The sequence below is a fragment of the Sapajus apella genome, unplaced genomic scaffold (assembly GCF_009761245.1).
Source record: "Sapajus apella isolate SASKATOON/1434 unplaced genomic scaffold, GSC_monkey_1.0 scaffold2, whole genome shotgun sequence".
NCBI classification, from domain to species: domain Eukaryota; kingdom Metazoa; phylum Chordata; class Mammalia; order Primates; family Cebidae; genus Sapajus; species Sapajus apella.
The window spans coordinates 53,698,738-53,717,144 of NW_022436942.1; the positions used below are offsets into that span (position 1 = coordinate 53,698,738).

Consider the following 18,407-nt stretch of genomic DNA (forward strand, 5'->3'; position numbering starts at 1 on the left):
CCAAACAAACACCCATTTAGTCCTACCATCATACATAACACAACAACAATATAATTTCCTTTTCAACTTTCTTCCCCAAGAATTTTTTTCATGACAGACTGGGGAGACATAGTTCCCTTGAGATTTTTTACAATCATAGTTAATTTTAAACCCTTAAGTCATTTAGGAATCGGACAGGCAAGCAGGGTTGCATAAATCCAATATTGGCCCCAGGGATGCTGTATGGAGGGACATGTAACTGACTGAATGTGTACTTGATCCTGAAGCATATCCAACATCTTGACAACTGCATTTTTGCAATTTTCCTGAATTCATTCCCTAGGCCACTTTTGTACTATATGAGGGGCATCAAAATACCAATTTCCTCCCTCCCTTCATAATCCTCTCATATATTAAGGATTTTAAATGAAACTGTCTTCAAAACTGTGTGAGGTCAGCTGGCATTACACAATAAAACAATCCCATTAAATCGGATACTCTGTGGGGTCCCTTGCCATTCTCCTAATTGAACTAGACTTACTTCATGAATGGGCTTATTCCTAATTGAATTGTCACAGTGACTTACATCATGAATGTTTTGAACGGATAAAGTGATCCAGACTGAATCAATGAAGAGTAACAAAAACAACCTATTTTTATAACTGAAATGATAAACAGATACAGATGGTACCTAAATGCATCATATCAAGTTTGCAAAAAGCAATCTAAAATGCTTACCCGACCAGGCTGTACAATTTCATGGTGTCCATTTAAGCTGTACTGAATTTGCATAAGTTTCTGAAAGTTGTCCTATAGAAAGACAATGTAAAGCATATGAAAGCCTGGGCTTTCAGGTTCAAGACCACACTAGTCACTGATAACAAGATACTTACTCCTTGCTTCATGGTGTCATTGGCATGATTGGCTACTTCTATAACAACAGCAAGGGCATCTGAAATAGGTAGGAACAGAAGGTGCATTTAGTAATTACAATTGAAACAAATCATTTGCAACATTAAGCAATTCCAGGGGACAAGATAGCTAGTTTATAGCAACCAACCTCTGGAGGAACTTAGTTGACTGTGAATAGGCAGAAATATAAGGTTCAATGAAGGCAAAACCAAATCGAACTAAAACAAAACAAAAACCCAAAAATCTGGCAAAAATTATAGGTAAAAAAACAAGCCAAAAGAAGCCTCTAAAGGAACACTGTAGACCATGTTTATCAACAGTATGAATGCCAGGGTTGTTTTGTGCTGTGATTCGATTATCCTATTAAAGTTTACAAGGATAAGGATGGGATTTCACCTGGAAGTGAAGAAGTATCCCAGTATAAACTGTCTTGGGAGAAAAGGATCGCAAGGGAAAAGGATCTTGAAGGAACTAAGAACTATGAAAAATGAATATTTAAGATCAGGTCTCAGTCTCCTTCTCTTAGGCTGATTCCAAGAGGCATGATTAGAAATCGGGGAAATGCCACATGAAAGGATCCTAGATCTTAGGAATTTACAAGTGTCATTTTGTGAGCTGGGTTATTAGCTTCATGGGCCTATCTGTGTTTCATTATTTTTATTAATCCTTTGCCTTTAGCAAAGTGGTTTTCCGTACTCCAGTCGTGTCATCTTTTTAACTAGGTCTAAAGGAAAAAGTCTGCATTTTGTCAGCTTTGGGGCTGCAGTTATTCTCAACTCAAGACCACAGTGCTCCCTTAGGGACATGTAAACATGTATAAAGACAATTTTTAGTTGTCACAATGACTGGGAAGATCCACTGGCTTTTAGTGGGTAGGAGGCAGGGATGCCAGACTCCCTGCAACACTCATTAGAAACACATACAAAAGTTACTCAGTACAATACGACAGTAGCATTCCCACCGAAAAAAAAACTGGTAGAGTGTTAGAGAGGGAAGCATGCCCTCCTGAGGTTGTTGTGGCAGTGACAGTGGTCATCAACAAAAGAACTACTTAAAAAGTATTGGCTGGGTGCCGTGGCTCACGCCTGTAATCCTAACACTTTGGAAGGCTGAGGTGGGCTGATCATTTGAGCTCAGGAGTACGAGACCAGCCTGAGCAATATGGCAAAATCCTGTTTGCACAAAAAATCCAAAAATTAGCTGGGCATTGTGGTTCATGTCTGTAGTCCCAACTACCTAGGGGGCTGAGGTGGGAGAATCACTTGAGCCTCGGAGGTCAAGGCTGCAGTGAGCACAGATCACACCACTGCTCCAGCTTGGGTGACAAAACAAGACCCTATCTCAAAAGAAAAAAATAAAATATCAATTTCTGAAAAGGGGTTGAGGTGTTTTGGTCCACTTACTGTAATCTACCAAAGGACCGTCTTCCTGGTATCAACTGTGTAGGTTTCTGTATTCTTTCAACATGTATTATCATCACTATTATTAAAGGAAAGCGGCTTTTCCTTATGTAGAGACTCCAACTATGTATCACAATTTTTCTGTTTTGTTTTGAGACAAGAGTCTTGCTCTGTCCCCAGGCTGGAAGGAAGTGCCAAGATCTCGGCGCACTGCAACCTCCATCTCCCAGGTTCAAGCGATTCTCATGCCTCAGCCACTGAGTAGCTGGGATTACAGGCATGCACCACCACTCCCACCCTGCGAATTTTTTTATTTTTAGTAGCAACAGTGTTTCACCACATTGCCAGACTGGTCTTGAATACCTGACCTCAAGTGATCCACCTGCCTCGGCCTCCCAAAGTTCTGGGATTATAGGCATGAGCTGCTGCACCCAGCCGCTGCTACCCATTTGATTGCTGTGCCTCTGGCCATACAGTGGACCTCACTGTTCAGTGCTTATCTCATCTATGTCTTTGCGGTAGTGCGTAATTTCCCTTAAACAAGCTCCTTAATCCCTAACCCTGAATTTGTTTTATGTGGAGCTAATAACTGACTTTCATTGAAGGCAGAAGCCCAGCACCCAGGACAGATGTTTTCTTTCTTTTCTTTTTTTTGAGACGGAGTTTCACTCATGTTACCCAGGCTGGAGTGCAATGGCGCAATCTCGGCTCACCGCAACCTCCGTCTCCTGGGTTCAGGCAATTCTCCTGCCTCAGCCTCCTGAGTAGCTGGGATTACAGGCACGCACCACCATGCCCAGCTAATTTTTTGTATTTTTAGTAGAGACAGGGTTTCACCATGTTGACCAGGATGGTCTCGATATCTTGACCTCGTGATCCACCCGCCTCGGCCTCCCAAAGTGCTGGGATTACAGGCTTGAGCCACCGCGCCCGGCCTGTTTTCTTTCTATTCCATAAGTTCTGTATACTATTTGTATCCTCACGAGAGGAGCTGCTGTCTGGAACGCTTGCTCACGTTTCCTCCCACCCCTCTCCCATTCATCTCCAGTCCTACTTATTCCTGCAAAGCTTCCCTGCCTCTTCAACCTCACACTTTTCTCTGTCATCCAAATGATTCTGTCCTGCTCGTTGCACCCTTACTTTGAAGCCATTTGCTTTGTTCTTTATTTGATGGGTATTAAAATCTTTTGTATCAACTAGATATGTTCACTGGGACAGGAAATTTGTCAGATCCTCAACCACAAACTTTTCCTTTTAAAAAAAAAAAGCCTTTAAAAGCATAACGTATACAAACAGAAGATGTTAGAGAAGTAAAATGATTAAGAGAATAAATAAGAATCTCTACAAAATGGGTTAAAAATATTCACTTTTTACTCTGCAAATGTAAAGGACATACAAGAATGTGATAAGTCTGGGTGTGGTGGCTCATGCCTGTAATCCCAGCACTTTGGGAGGCCCAGGCATGGGCCTTGAGCTCAGAGGTTTGAGGCCAGCCGGGGCAAGATAGCAAAATCCTGTCTCTACAAAAAATACGAAAATTAGCACGGTGTGATGTTGTGCACTTGTAATCCAAACCTGGGGGGCTGAGGCAGGAGAACCACTTGAGCCCAGGAGGCTGAGGCTGCAGTAAGCTGTGTTCAGGCCATTGCACTCCAGCCTGGGTGACAAACTGAGACTCTGTCTCAAAAAAAAAAAAAAAAAAGTGATCAAAATTCATAAAATTAATAGACTTGTTTAATATGTTTCTGCAGTTAGCACCAGGGGGTGCTGGGCACGGTGGCTCATGCCTGTAATCCCAGCACTTTGGGAGGCCGAGGTGGGCAGATTACTTGAGGTCAGGAGTTTGAGACCAGCCAGGTAAACATGGTAAAACCCCATCTCTACTAAATATACAAAAATTAGCCAGGCATGGTGGTCCATATCTGTAATTCCAGCTACTTGGGGGGGCTGAGGCAGGAGAATCACTTGAACCCATGAAACAGAGGTTGCAGTGAGCCAAGATCTCACTATTGCACTCCAGCCTGGGTGAGGGCGACAGAGTGAGACTCTGCCTCAAAAAAAAAAAAAAAAGAAAGAAACGGGTATACCTGTGATATCTGAAAGAGGTGTTGGGGATAAACAGAAACACTCAAACAGAATTAATCTGTGTGTATGTGTGTGTATCTGTGAATCTGTGAGGGAGGGAGAGAGAGACAGACAGACAGGAACTCCGGTTATTCTGCTAGCAATGAGTCCCTCATGTTGGAATGGATTGTTTCCCTTAAGTACTATTAGGGGTGAGGAAAGGCTAATATCCTATTGTTAAACAGTCCCAGAATAATATGCTTTTTTAGACTTCATCCCTGCTTTGTAGTTTGGTCACTTCATGGACTCATGATTTTGAAGCTTGAGGACCTTGCAGATTTCTGGTTCAATTTCTGTTTTCAAAAGGCAAAGAAATGGACTCTTAGGGAAACTGGATATGGCACAGACACAGAGTGACTGAGCACAAGAGGGCAAAGCTTCCTGACCTCAGCCATGCTGGGTCCACACTTGCAAGAGGCTGGTTCCCACGCAGGGCTGGCCTTGGGTCTCCCCTGTCTGTGTAATCTCACCTATCCCTAGCACTACTTTACTACTTATCTGGTTCTATGTTAATCTGCTCAAAATGGAGCTTTCAGAAAGGCCTCAAGTCTTTTGTTTTTGTTTTCGTTTTTTTTCTGAGAAGGAGTCTTGTTCTGTTGCCCAGGCTTGAGTGCAGTGGAGCAATCTTGGCTCACTGCAACCTCTGCCTTCCTGGTTCAAGTGATTCTCCTGCTCCAGACTCCCAAGAAGGTGGGATTACAAACATGTACCATCATGCCTGGCTAAGTTTTGTATTTTTTTTTTTTTTTTTTTTTTTTTTTTTTTGTAGAGAAGGGGTTTCAGGCCGGGCATGGTGGCTCACGCCTATAATCCCAGCACTTTGGGAGGCCGAGGCGGGTGGATTACGAGGTCAAGAGATTGAGACCATCCTGGTCAACACTGTGAAACGCCGTCTCTACTAAAAATACAAAAATTAGCTGAAAATACAAAAATTAGCTGGGCATGGTGGTGCACGTCTGTAGTCCCAGCTACTCGGGAGGCTGAGGCGGAAGAATTGCTTGAACCCAGGTGGCAGAGATTCTGGTGAGCCGAGATCATGCCATTGCACTCCAGCCTGGGTAACAAGAGCGACAAGCCGTCTCAAAAAAAAAAAAAAAAAAAGATGCCGGGCGCGGTGGCTCAAGCCTGTAATCCCAGCACTTTGGGAGGCCGAGGCGGGTGGATCACGAGGTCAAGAGATCGAGACCATCCTGGTCAACATGGTGAAACCCCGTCTCTACTAAAAATACAAAAAATTAGCTGGGCATGGTGGCACGTGCCTGTAATCCTAGCTACTCAGGAGGTTGAGGCAGGAGAATTGCCTGAGCCCAGGAGGCGGAGGTTGCGGTGAGCCGAGATCGCGCCATTGCACTCCAGCCTGGGTAACAAGAGCGAAACTCCGTCTCAAAAAAAAAAAAAAGAGAAGGGGTTTCACCATGTTGGCCAGGCTGGTCTCAAACTCCTGACCTCAGGTGATTCACCTACCTCGGCTTCCCCGAGTCCTGGGATTACAGGTGTGAGCCACTGTGCCTGGCCTCAAGTCTTATGAATAGAGTTTGTAATGGATTTTGTTATCCATATATATTTACTTTCTAGCCCTACCTAAATAAACATAATATAAAAACTTCTGTAACCACAAAAGTTATTTACCTTGAGTATCTCTGTAATCTCCAGCATCTTCTATGAGATTCTTCAAATAATCTAGAAAAGAAGAAAAAAAAGTTTTGGAGTACAATAAACCAGTGAGCCCCAAACACGTATCTTTCTTTTTCAATACTCCGTTAGTCTTGCTGGTTAATATACATGCTAGTCCAACTTATGCTAACTTTCTAAAAATGTGAAAAAATAAAGTCTTAAGGTCAATTTGAAATCAAGACATAGAATCAGAGCTAGAAAGAGCGTTGGAGGAAACATTGGTTATTTCAGAGATGAGGAATCAGATTACTGAGCAAAGGATCTCACCCACGTCACACAACCTCTTGGTGGCAGAGCCAGCATGAGAATTCAGGTCTCCTAATGCCCAGTTCAGCTTTTATCCCAGCACATAGGAACTACCTTAATCTTGAGATCAGATATACGTCTAGTATAAAATTCTAAGGCATTAATTTAATCTCTAAAAGACTCCTGGATTTATTAATCTAAGAGTCTAACAATGCTCAGGACACCAAGGGAACTCAATACATGTGTTTAAACAGGTGGTTTTCAAATGAGGACAAATTTTCCTCCCAGGTACATTTGGCGATGTCTGGAGACAGTTGTAATTATCACAACTGGGGAAAAGGGGGTGCTACTGGCAGCTAGTAGTTAGAAGTCAGAAATGCAGACTGGACAAGGTGACTCATGCCTGTAAACCTAGTGATGGAGGTAGATTACTTGAAGTCAGGAGTTCAAGACCAGCATGGCCAACATGGCAAAACCCTATCTTTACTAAACACACACACACACACACACACACACACACACACACACACACACACACACACAAAAGTCAGAGATGTTGCTAAATATCTTAGAATGACACCCTGTAACAAAAAAATTATCTGACCCCAAATATCAATAGACCTGAAGTTGAGAAACCACAGTTTAGATGAAGATAGTCTGTAAATAAGTAGTATGGTATATAGTAGTTCTTATAATACAGAAAAAAAAAAAAAAAAAAACCTGAGGTACTAGAGGAACCCATATTTAACAAATCTTTAACGCCAAGGAAAGTCATGGAATTTCAAGGCAAAACTTCCTTCTCTGCTGAGAAATGCTAGATGGACTCCCATTACATGTCAAATTAATACAAATTCCTTCCTGTAATTTAAAGCCCCCCCACTACATGGTCTGTATCAATTTTCTCTCTTGCCACTGCCTAAAACGGGCCCTTTGTTCTGACATTTGATTCTGTGCAACCCCTTAAACACTCCCCATGTGTCCCCTGGCTTCACACCTTTTGTCTCTAATAATCCCTTTTGCACAATCCCTTTCTCTGTCTCTGCACATGCAAATTCTACTCATTTTCTTCAAGACTCTTCTTAAATCCCCCATCACTTACAAAATTTCCATTTGAAAGAAACATTTTCTCCCTTTGAATAACACATGACACAGCAGTCTCACTTTATGCTTTTATCATTTTCTTTTTCATTAGACTCAAAGCTCCTTGTGAGCAGGTCATCTGATATATCTTTCTCCCTTACACAGCCCTTAGCCAGGGGCTTTGCACAAAGCGCACAATAAATGCTTACTGAATAAAAACAATTCACTTATTCATTCAAGACAGAGTCTCACCCCTGTTGCCCAGGCTGGAGCACAGTAGTGCAATCATCGCTTACTACAGCCTCAAATTCCTGGACTCAAGCAATACTTCTGTCTCTGCCTCCCAAGTAGCTATGACTACTGGTGTGTGTCCCCATGTCTGCTTTTTTTTTTTTTTTTTAATTCTGGCCTCAAGCAATCCTCCTGCCTTAGCCTCCCAAAGTGCTGGGTAATGGCAGTGAGCCACTGCACCTGGCCAAGAATATACTATTTTTTAGATAGGACTGTATTTTAGTTGAGGTAAAAGGCAATTAGGGCTGAAACCAATTCTAACACCAGTGGAAACTGAGAAAATGAAAGGAGGAAAGGTGGTATATTCAGAGACTAAATACATCTTTATCGGGCCCAACTACTAGTTAGTAATGTTATGGAATAGATATAACTTCATCTCATGGATTTATGAACTCATGCTCAAAGGAACAAAAGAAAACATGGATGTCAGTGCCAGATCTTCAAACGTAACAGATGACACAAAGACACGCCCGACTGTTGAAACTCTGTAAGTTTTTGAGACAGTGATCTAAGAGCCTGTGTGAGTCTAGACATGGACATTATAAATATCCAGCACTGGCAATAAGCCATGATGAGATGTTATGTATAACCATATTAAGTTTCCCTGCATCACGGTATAGGTTCTATCTTGCCAGAGACCATCACTAGCAATTTAGATCTTAATTTGAATGCAGAGAGCATCCCCCTTCAAAACATAAAGGAAAAATGAAGCAGGCACACACACACACAAATTAAAAATAAAAATAAAAAAACCCAAATTGACAAAATACATAAATTATACATTACACTTAGCCTCATCCAGAGATGAAAATAAACTTATTCTCACTCTGACACCATTCAGAATGCATTCAATATATCACATAAGCTGTGTTTGGTGAGTACAAACATTTAACATTTCTATGGCTGACAGCTGACAGGGTTAGGGAGACAAACCTACCCTCCCTATTAGATGTTCTCAAATCCTACGCTACCTCATTAATCAAGTGACTTTCCTTAAGCTGTTAGTCAGCTGAAGAGAAAGGAAGCAGATTTACCTAAATATCAGACTCACGGTGAGTTTCTATTTTGTCCTAAATTTCTGTTCTTTAATACAAAAGTAGATCCTTGAAAACTGAGACATTTCTCTAAACCAAAAGGGCTCCCCAGAAGATGTCCATATTAGGAAATCCTGACCTCAGAATCACTGTGCTGAACTCGATATGCTTCTAAGTTGCATTTTCTTTGCTTGTACTCAACATGAACTTTTATGAACACAATTTAAGTACACTTAGCATAAAACCCACCACTAACACGTTGCAACATCATGCTATGAATCAAGGAAGTAATAGAGTTATGTTTACCCTCCTTGCCAATTTTTAAAAACATCTTAATGGTCTCCAAAATTCAACTCTCCAATTTCCAAACTTCCTTCCATCCACCCATCCATCCATGTTTTTAGGGTATCTTCTTGCAGTATATCTTTTTGAACACTTTTACCTTGGTAAAGAAAGTAGTACCAGGATCTCTTTATAAACAGTTAAGAATCACCTGGGGCCTTAACTGCAGCATGAGAATGTGACTGATCACCCTCTGAGTCAGATGGAGGAACAATGAAACCACTGGCTGCCCCAGTGACTGTTATAACCCAGCTGAAACCCAGGAAAGTAAACCAGACAGACACGCCTATATTGGTCATAGGGAATCATCTATTACATATCACATAGGACCCGGTATTCAGCAGAAACTTTCCTAAGAACAACGAGGGGAACAGTCATTTCAGTTTGCCCATGTTAAACTGGTAGTATTCTATGACCTTTCTGTTCCTGCCAAAACAAACTGAGCATTATTCAAAACTTCAGGCCAGGCGTGGTGGCTCACACCTGTAATCCCAGCACTTTGGGATGCCAAGGCAGGTGGGTCATGTGAGGTCAGGAGGTTGAGATCAGCCTGACCAACATGGAGAAATCCCTTCTCTACTAAAAATACAAAATTAGCCAGGCATGGTGGAACATGCCTGTAATCTCAGCTAGCCGGGAGGCTGAGGCAGGAGAATTGCTTGAACCCAGGAGGCAGAGGTTGCAGTGAGCCAAGATCGTCCCGTTGCACTCCAGCCTGGGCAACAAGAGCAAAACTCTGTCTCAAAAAACAAACAAAAAACACTTCACTAATAAAACTGCCCCAAATGCCACTGAGGTTATTTTTATCCAAGGGAAAAAAAACCCACAAACGTTGGTTCAGTGTGTAGGTACACTACAAAATATACTCTTTGGCCACCAGGTGGCATCACTGATTAATAAAAGTTAATTAACTGTATCACCATCACCCAACCTGAGTAATACAAAATTAGGCGGAACACAAGAACACACTATGTGTAACTTCTAGGGATATTCAAGTTACATTTTTCTTTTTTGAAGGAGGGTCTCTCTCTGTTGCCTAGGCTGGAGTGTGCAGTGGTGTGATCAATGCTCATTATACCTTCAATCTCCCAGGCTCAAGCGGTTGTCCCACACCTCAGCCTCCCAGGTAGCTAGGACTACAGGCCTGTACTACCAAGTTGGGCTAAGGTTTTAATTTTTGTAGATAAGAGGTCTGTGTTGCCCAGGCTGGTCTTGAACTCCTGAACTCAAGTGATCCTCATACCTTGGGCTCCCAAACTACTGGGATTATAGGTGTGAGCCATGGTGCCAGTACAAGTTAATTTTGTTCTCATATAGAATGCTCAAGGCCAGGTGCAGTGGCTCATGCCTATAATCCCACTACTTTGGGAGGCTGAGGTGTGGAGATCACCGGAGGTCAGGAATTCGAGACTAGCCTGGCCAACATGGTGGAACCCCGTCTCTACTAAAAGTATAAAAATTAGCCAGGCGTAGTGGCAGGTGCCTGTAATCCCAACTACTCAGAATAGTGAGGCAGGAGAATTGCTTGAACCCAGGAGGCAGACGTTGCAGTGAGCCGAGATCATGCCACTATACTCTAGTCTGAGTGACAGAGCGAGACGTCTCCAAAAAAAAAGAAAAAAAAAGAGAAGGGATGAGGACCCAGTATGTACTATATCTTGTTGAAGACATAAGTTTTCTGTATAAGTGTTCTCAGGGGTATAAGTGTTCTCAGGGAGCCTTACCACCACTCATTGATTACTTAATCAATAAATAACCAACTTAGAGCAGAAACTAGTCGGAAATACTGTTAAACATTACTAAAAATTAGTCATCTGTGGGAATCTGGGACTTTTTGCATTCAACAACCAGTCAGATTCCTGCAGTGTGCCCTGAGAAATGTTTGGCAGCAAAGCACAGAGGAAATGAGTGTATAGGAGGGATGACATTCCAAAGTCAAGTGTTTTGAATTTGAGGACATGTGGACATGTCTTGCTTTGTATTCTTCAGATTTCTTCTTTCCTCCATAAATACTTAATTCTAGTCAATATGCCTTTGTAAAGTTTTACAAAGTTTCAGATTTTGTAAGAGGCAACCTAAAATTAGCCTGACTTGTGAAACAAAGTACTGAGCATTTTAAATACCAACAAGGATCAAGTGTCAAGTTACAAAACATACTGACACTTCAAGGCAGCTTGGTGAAGTAGTCAAGAGCCCTTGCTCTGGAATTAGAAGACAAATTCTTGGACCAGGCATGATGGCTCATGCCTGTAATCCCAGCACTATGGGAGGCCAAGGTGGGAGGATACAGCCTGGGCAGATAGTGAGATCCCATCTCTATGTCTTTAGATGATGATGATAATAAAAGATAGAAATGCTTACTCTGCCCGGTCCAGCCACATCTAGCCGAGGCATGGGCCTTTGGCCATGCCCCGTAGCATTTTTTTGTGTTAATATCCTCATACATAAAATAACTAGGCTAAACCAGATTGAAAAACTATAATGATTCTCATTCTAAAACAACATAAAACATATTTTGTGAGAAAATAAAATGAAAATTTTGAAAAATTAAATAATGATGAAAACTAAAATCATAAACACCTCTTTGAGAAAAATGATTACTAAACTATTTCCTTGTTTTTATAAATGCTTGATTTAATAACCATCCTAGGGTATATCATACAGTGCTTAGGAATTCTATTAGCCTTTAGTGCATTTAATTTGTTTTGGCTATTATAAGTAGGATGGCAATATATCCTCATTTATCCATAATGATCTTGCCTTATACCGGCTTTCCAGGCATAATTATAAATACTGTCTTATTTTACTTCTGTAAGCTAATGGGTTTGGATTTATAAGTAACACTGATTACCACTGTCAGCTGGCGTGGTGGCTCACCCCTGTAATCTCAGCACTTTGGGAGGCCGAGGTGGGCAGATCGCCTGAGGTCAGGAGTTTGAGACCAGAAGGCTGAGGTGGAAGGATCCCCTGAACCAAGAAATTTAAGACCAGCCTGGGCAACACAGTGAGATCCCATCTCTACAAAAAATACAAAAAATTAGCCAGGTATGCTGGTGCATGCCTGTAGCCACAGCTACTTGGGAGGCTGAAGTGGGAGGATCTCTTGAGTCTGGAAGGTTGAAGTTGCAATAAGCCATGATCCTGCCACCACACTCCAACCTAGGCAACAGACCAAGACCATGTCTCAATCAATCAATCAATCAATCAATATTTGTATTTTGTGGATACCTGGATACAATTTATTCAATACCATCTCTCAAAATACCTTGTTCTAAACTACAATTAAAAATAAATTCCTTCTAGTCAAATACTGTCAACTTGGTGTTCAGGCGCTTTTTTTTTTTTTTTTTTTTTTGAGATGGAGTTTCACTCATGTTACCCAGGCTAGAGTGCAATGGCGCGATCTCGGCTCACCGCAACCTCCGCCTCCTGGGTTCAGGCAATTCTCCTGCCTCAACCTCCTCAGTAGCTGGGATTACAGGCATGTACCACCATGCCCAGCTAATGTTTTGTATTTTTAGTAGAGACGGGGTTTCACCATGTTGACCAGGATGGTCTCGATATCTTGACCTCGTGATCCACCCGCCTCGGCCTCCCAAAGTGCTGGGATTACAGGCTTGAGCCACCACGCCCGGCCTTCAGGCGCTTTTTTTGAGGTTGGCTGGGTAGCCTATGTCTCCTTTGAACCTCATGCTAGAAAATTCATCGTGGCCGGGCGTGGTGGCTCATGCCTATAATCCCAGCACTTTGAGAGGCAGAGGTGGGTGGATTATGAGGTCAGGAGATCAAGACCATCCTGGCCAACATGGTGAAAACCTGTCTCTACTAAAAATACAAAAATTAGCACACGGACACACACACTAGCCGGGCAGGGATGAGGGGAGTGGTGGGGGATGGGGGGGCGCCTATAATCCCAGCTACTTGGAAGGCGGAGGCAGGAGAATTGCTTGACCCCAGAAGGTGGAGGTTGTAGTGAGCTGAGATCACACCACTATGCTCCAGCCAGGGTGACAGAGTAAGACTCGGTTTCAAATATAAATAAATAAACAAATTTCAACAGAACAAGAGCTGAGCAAATTATATAATATGAATTCAGAATTCTGAATAGCGTTATCTTACTAATTTACATGGATGGAACTGCCTTATATAAGAGACCTTTGGATTCATCAGAAACTAGATAACTATATTCCTCGCCTGGAGTCCAGGACAGCCCTACTTTTTTTTTAATCAAGTTCTGCCTTAGAGAAAGTGTTAAAATAACTTTGATATGTACAATTAACCCCAGGTTTTAAAATAAATACTTACCAAACAGAAGTTTTGCATAAGGGTTTTTAAAAGAGTCATCTGTTCATTTAATTCTGATCTTTTTTATATGTGCTTGTTAGCCTGTACATGGCTCAAATTTATAGCTTCAGAACACTCTAACAGATGTTTTAAATATCTCATTTTCTACCAACATGAGAAGTCCTGGATTTCTAAAACCTAGAGGGAGTTAATATCATCAGACTAAAGGCAAAGACTACGAGAAAAAGTAATATTGTATGTTGCTAAAGTAGCCTTTCATATAAATATTTTGAACAAGATCAAAGAAACCAGCTGATCCACATTTAATCAAAGTTCAAAGGATTGTTTTTTTTGTAAATGTAGAAGTGAAAAAGACTTTTCAGAGGAATTTTTAAATTATATTTTTCATTATATTTTCTCTACCAGGATCCTTACTGATTCAACTTGTTTCAACACCAATGTAATAATCCTTCCACAAATGAAAGGCTTTTTACTAAAAAAAAAAGTTATACAACATATAGCACAGGTAGAGGGAAAAAAAACTAAAAGGATCTGTGATAGCCATCTCTGGATGGGAGAAGATAAAAGGAACTTTATTTTTTCATAATTCCTTTTTTTTTTTTTTTTTTTGAGACGGAGTTTCACTCATGTTACCTAGGCTGGAGTGCAATGGCGCGATCTCAGCTCACCGCAACCTCCGCCTCCTGGGTTCAGGCAATTCTCCTGCCTCAGCCTCCTGAGTAGCTGGGATTACAGGCACGCACCACCATGCCCAGCTAATGTTCTGTATTTTTAGTAGAGACGGGGTTTCACCATGTTGACCAGGATGGTCTCGATCTCTTGACCTCGTGATCCACCCGCCTCGGCCTCCCAAAGTGCTGGGATTACAGGCTTGAGCCACTGCGCCCGGCCAATTCTTAAATTTTTATATGAACAAAATATCCCTTCAAAGATAAAAAGTGGCCCTTACAAAAATAACCCATCACCAGAATATACTTTCTCAAACTGAACGACTATCTTTTGTGACTACTACTTGTACTGAAGTCTGCCTCGACTTTCTTTATTTTTTTGAGATAGGGTCTTGTTCTGTTGCCCAGGCTAAAGTACAGCAGGTGCTATCATGGCTCAGTGCAGCCTTTAACTCCTTGGCTCATGTGATCATCCTGCTTCAGCTTCCCTTGTAGCTGGGATGACCTTCCTAAATCACCACACCCAGCTAATTTTTAAATTTTTCTTTTGCAGAGACAGGGTCTCATTATGTTGACTAGTGTGGCTTCAAACTCCTGGGCTCAAGCGATCCTCCCAACTCGGTGCTGGGATTATAGGCATGAGCCACCATGCCCAGCCCTGCCTCTGACTTTAAGGGGTTTACAATCTAGCCAGGAAGATAAAGCACAGATCCATGGAATAATTGAACAACTAAAAGATTCAGTCACAAAACAAAGGGCAAGATCAATACAATTTTTAGGAATTGAGAAGGAGAAGGCTCAGTGGGGGCCTCAGTGGCTGGGCACAACCTCAAAGAGGAAGACTGTAGGTCCCATCAGGGCAGCGGCCACTACTGTGTTGTCTGCCAGTGAGTGTTCAGCTCAGGGCTAACTTCTATAAATATTTGTTGGTGGAGTGATTAATAGAGGAGAGAATCTGGCTTTGAAAAGACAGCTTTCAAAAGACAGAGAGAAACCTACTATAACTATAGAGCAAAGCAAAAAAAGGTTCAGGTAATTCTGGGTTATAAACTGTTGTCTTTATACTATGAATAAGTGGGTTTTCAACTTTTCTAATAAACAGAATGAAAGTGTGTCCTTAGAAGAGAAATTAGGCAATAACTGTGCTAGGCTACATGGAGGGATGATAAGAGGTAGCATGACCAGTAGCAAGAAATTGCTATAAAATGGTGTGACTTTAGTAAGGCCTCACATGGAGCATAACAGAGAAATAAAAGGAGCAGGAACTAGAGGTGGAGGAAAATTTATTGTTAAATCCTACAGGGAGGAAAGAGAAAAGGGAAGGATTTCAGTCCTTTCCACAGTTTTGTGACTAGATAACTGAAAGAATGCTTTTACTCTTAAACATCCATCCATCCATCCATCCATCCATCCATCCATCCATCCATCCAACACTCATTGATGCTACTGCATGGGGATTCTCAACCTTATAAAAAAGAGCAACTTTCCCTTTCCCTGACTATAACTTTCAGTTGACTGAGTCCGTGTGTGTTCCAGGATCCATGCCTCACACTGGAATAGGACAATAAAGACAATCTCTACCCTGAAGAGATGAGAAAGGAGATAAGCAATAATGTAAGTAGAGACTGCTCTGATAGCAGTGTGTTTTCTTCCCATTCTTTCCAACTTCAAATAGAACCTGGCCTGAAAAACTGGCCTTGAGTAGCCAATACAGAAGTAAAATTTACGTTTTTTTTTTTTTAGATAGAGTCCTGCTCTGTTGCCCAGGCTGGAGTGCTGTAAGGTCTTTTAGGCTGTTTGACAGTGCCATGGACGCCATGTTAACCTCTGTGACCTGCAGGGACACTCCAGATGAGTTCCTGGAAAATCTAAAGTAACTAGAAGACCCTGCAAAGAGAAGAAATGATCAACCTCTGTGTGCCTACTTAACTTTAAGCCATTCTCTGTTGTTCCTTATTCCCGCCCCAATTGATAAGGCCATTGGACTCCACACCCTGTGACTCCCACCCAGCTTGCAAAAAATTACCCTAAACTGTAGCTTCTGTAACTTTCCACTGCCCATCTCAAACCTATAAAACCAACTCCTCGGCCGGGCGCGGTGGCTCAAGCCTGTAATCCCAGCACTTTGGGAGGCCGAGGCGGGTGGATCACGAGGTCAAGAGATCGAGACCATCCTGGTCAACATGGTGAAACCCCGTCTCTACTAAAAATATACAAAAAATTAGCTGGGCATGGTGGTGCGTGCCTGTAAGCCCAGCTACTCAGGAGGCTGAGGCAGGAGAATTGCCTGAACACGGGAGGCGGAGGTTGCGGTGAGCCGAGATCGCGCCATTGCACTCCAGCCTGGGTAACAAGAGTGAAACTCCATCTCAAAAAAAAAAAAAAAAAAAAGAAATCCAACTCCTATCCCACTGCCCTTTGCTGACGCCCTTTTCGGCCTCAGCCCACCTGCACCCAGGTGAATAAACAGCTATGTTGTTCAAATAAAGCCTGTTTAGAGGGGGTATCTTCATTCGGCGCACACATTTTAACAAGTGCAGTGGCGCAATCTCAGCTCACTGTAACCTTTACCACCCGGGTTCAAGTGATTCTCCTACCTCAGTCTCCTGAGTAGCTGGGATTACAGGTAAATGCCACCATGCCCAGCTAATTTTTATATTTTTTGTAGAGATGGGTTTTTGCCATGTTGGCCAGGCTGGTCTTGGACCCCTAGGCTCAAGCGATCTGCCCACCTCGGCTTCCCAAAGTGCTAGAATTACAGGTGTGAGCCACCATGCCCAGCCAAAATTTACAAATATTTAGGCTTAAATTACATAAATCACTGATTTTGGGCCGGGCGCGGTGGCTCAAGCCTGTAATCCCAGCACTTTGGGAGGCCGAGGCGGGTGGATAACGAGGTCAAGAGATCGAGACCATCCTGGTCAACATGGTGAAACCCCGTCTCTACTAAAAATACAAAACATTAGCTGGGCATGGTGGCGCGTGCCTGTAACCCCAGCTACTGAGGAGGCTGAGGCAGGAGAATTGCCTGAACCCAGGAGGCGGAGGTTGCGGTGAGCCGAGATCGCGCCATTGCACTCCAGCCTGGGTAACAAGAGTGAAACTCCGTCTCAAAAAAAAAAAAAAAAAAAAAAAAAAAAAAAAATAAATCACTGATTTTGTTACATAACTATATGCATTCTTTTAGATCCAGTTTTGAATTGATCTTAAAAAAATACTAACAAAAATAAAGGTGTAAGTTTTTTACTGCAACGAAGGAACTGCCTAAATAGAATACCCTGTAGAAATCCAAAGTCAGTCCAGAAAAGAAAACACTTTCTTTGAAACACTTGAAAAACATGTCAGACAATAGGCTGGTTATTTGAATAGCAGTGATAAACTGCTCTATCTGGGGATTTCCACTGATCTTTTCTAAAAGGATTCCAAAAGAAACCATCTTATCATCTACAAATATCTTGGTGGGAGGCACAAACCTACTTACATTGAGTCAGGCAGGAATGCTTCCCCTTCTCAACCTGAAACTTAATAGAGCAAAATTGCCAGGAGTTGCCTCAAATGCATGAAGTACCACTCCTGTCTGCTCTTGCATATTCTGTGCATTTGGAATCAATCCAAACTCCAAAATGGAAATAAAAGTGGAGGATTAAATCATTTGAGTTTTATTATCCAAAGTAATTAACATGTTTGAAAGATGCAAATTTAAGACTTAAAATCCAACTTTAAAAAATCTCAGGGAGGACACATCAGGCCTGTGATGCCAGCACTTTGGGAGGCCAAGGCAGGAGGATCACTTGATCCCAGGAGTTTGAGCCTAGTCTGGGCAACATGGGGAGACCCTGTCTCTACATAAAATTAAAAAAGAATAAAAACTCAGTGCCCAGACTCTTGCCTTGGGAGCACATTTCACCTTTCTTCTTTTGCCTTTCTTTTTAGGAGAAGATATCATCTCTAATATATTTTAGATCTCTAAATAATGTCTCAATGTCATTCTTTGGACTAAAAACATTTTGACTAATGAGATGTTTTAAACCTAGCTTAAAACCAATTGAGATGGATTTTCATTCTTATTGCCCAGGCTGGGGTGCAGTGGTATGCTCTTGGCTCACTGCAACCTCCACCTCCTGAGTTCAAGTGATTATCCTGCTTCAGGCTCCCGGACAGCTGGGATTACAGACATGTGCCACCACGCCTGGCTAATTTTGTATTTTTAGCAGAGATGGGGTTTTTCCATGTTGGTCAGGTTGGTCTAGGACTCCCAAACTCAGGTGATCTGCCAGCCTTGACCTCTCAAAGTGCTGGTATTATAGGCGTGAGCCACTGCGCCCAGCCCCAAAATTATTTCCTGAACAGCT

General features: G+C 42.2%; 1 protein-coding gene across 1 annotated transcript in view; it reads right to left on the minus strand.

The window, feature by feature from the left end:
- Positions 1–18,407, minus strand: part of FGD6 (FYVE, RhoGEF and PH domain containing 6) — a 135,882-nt gene that overhangs the window by 31,274 nt on the left and 86,201 nt on the right. The window contains exons 9-11 of the mRNA XM_032298222.1: positions 6,045–6,095; positions 873–931; positions 718–789 (exon numbers count right to left, since the gene is read on the minus strand). Of these exons, the coding sequence (XP_032154113.1) occupies positions 718–789; positions 873–931; positions 6,045–6,095 (182 nt within the window). The remainder of the gene's footprint in view (positions 1–717; positions 790–872; positions 932–6,044; positions 6,096–18,407) is intronic.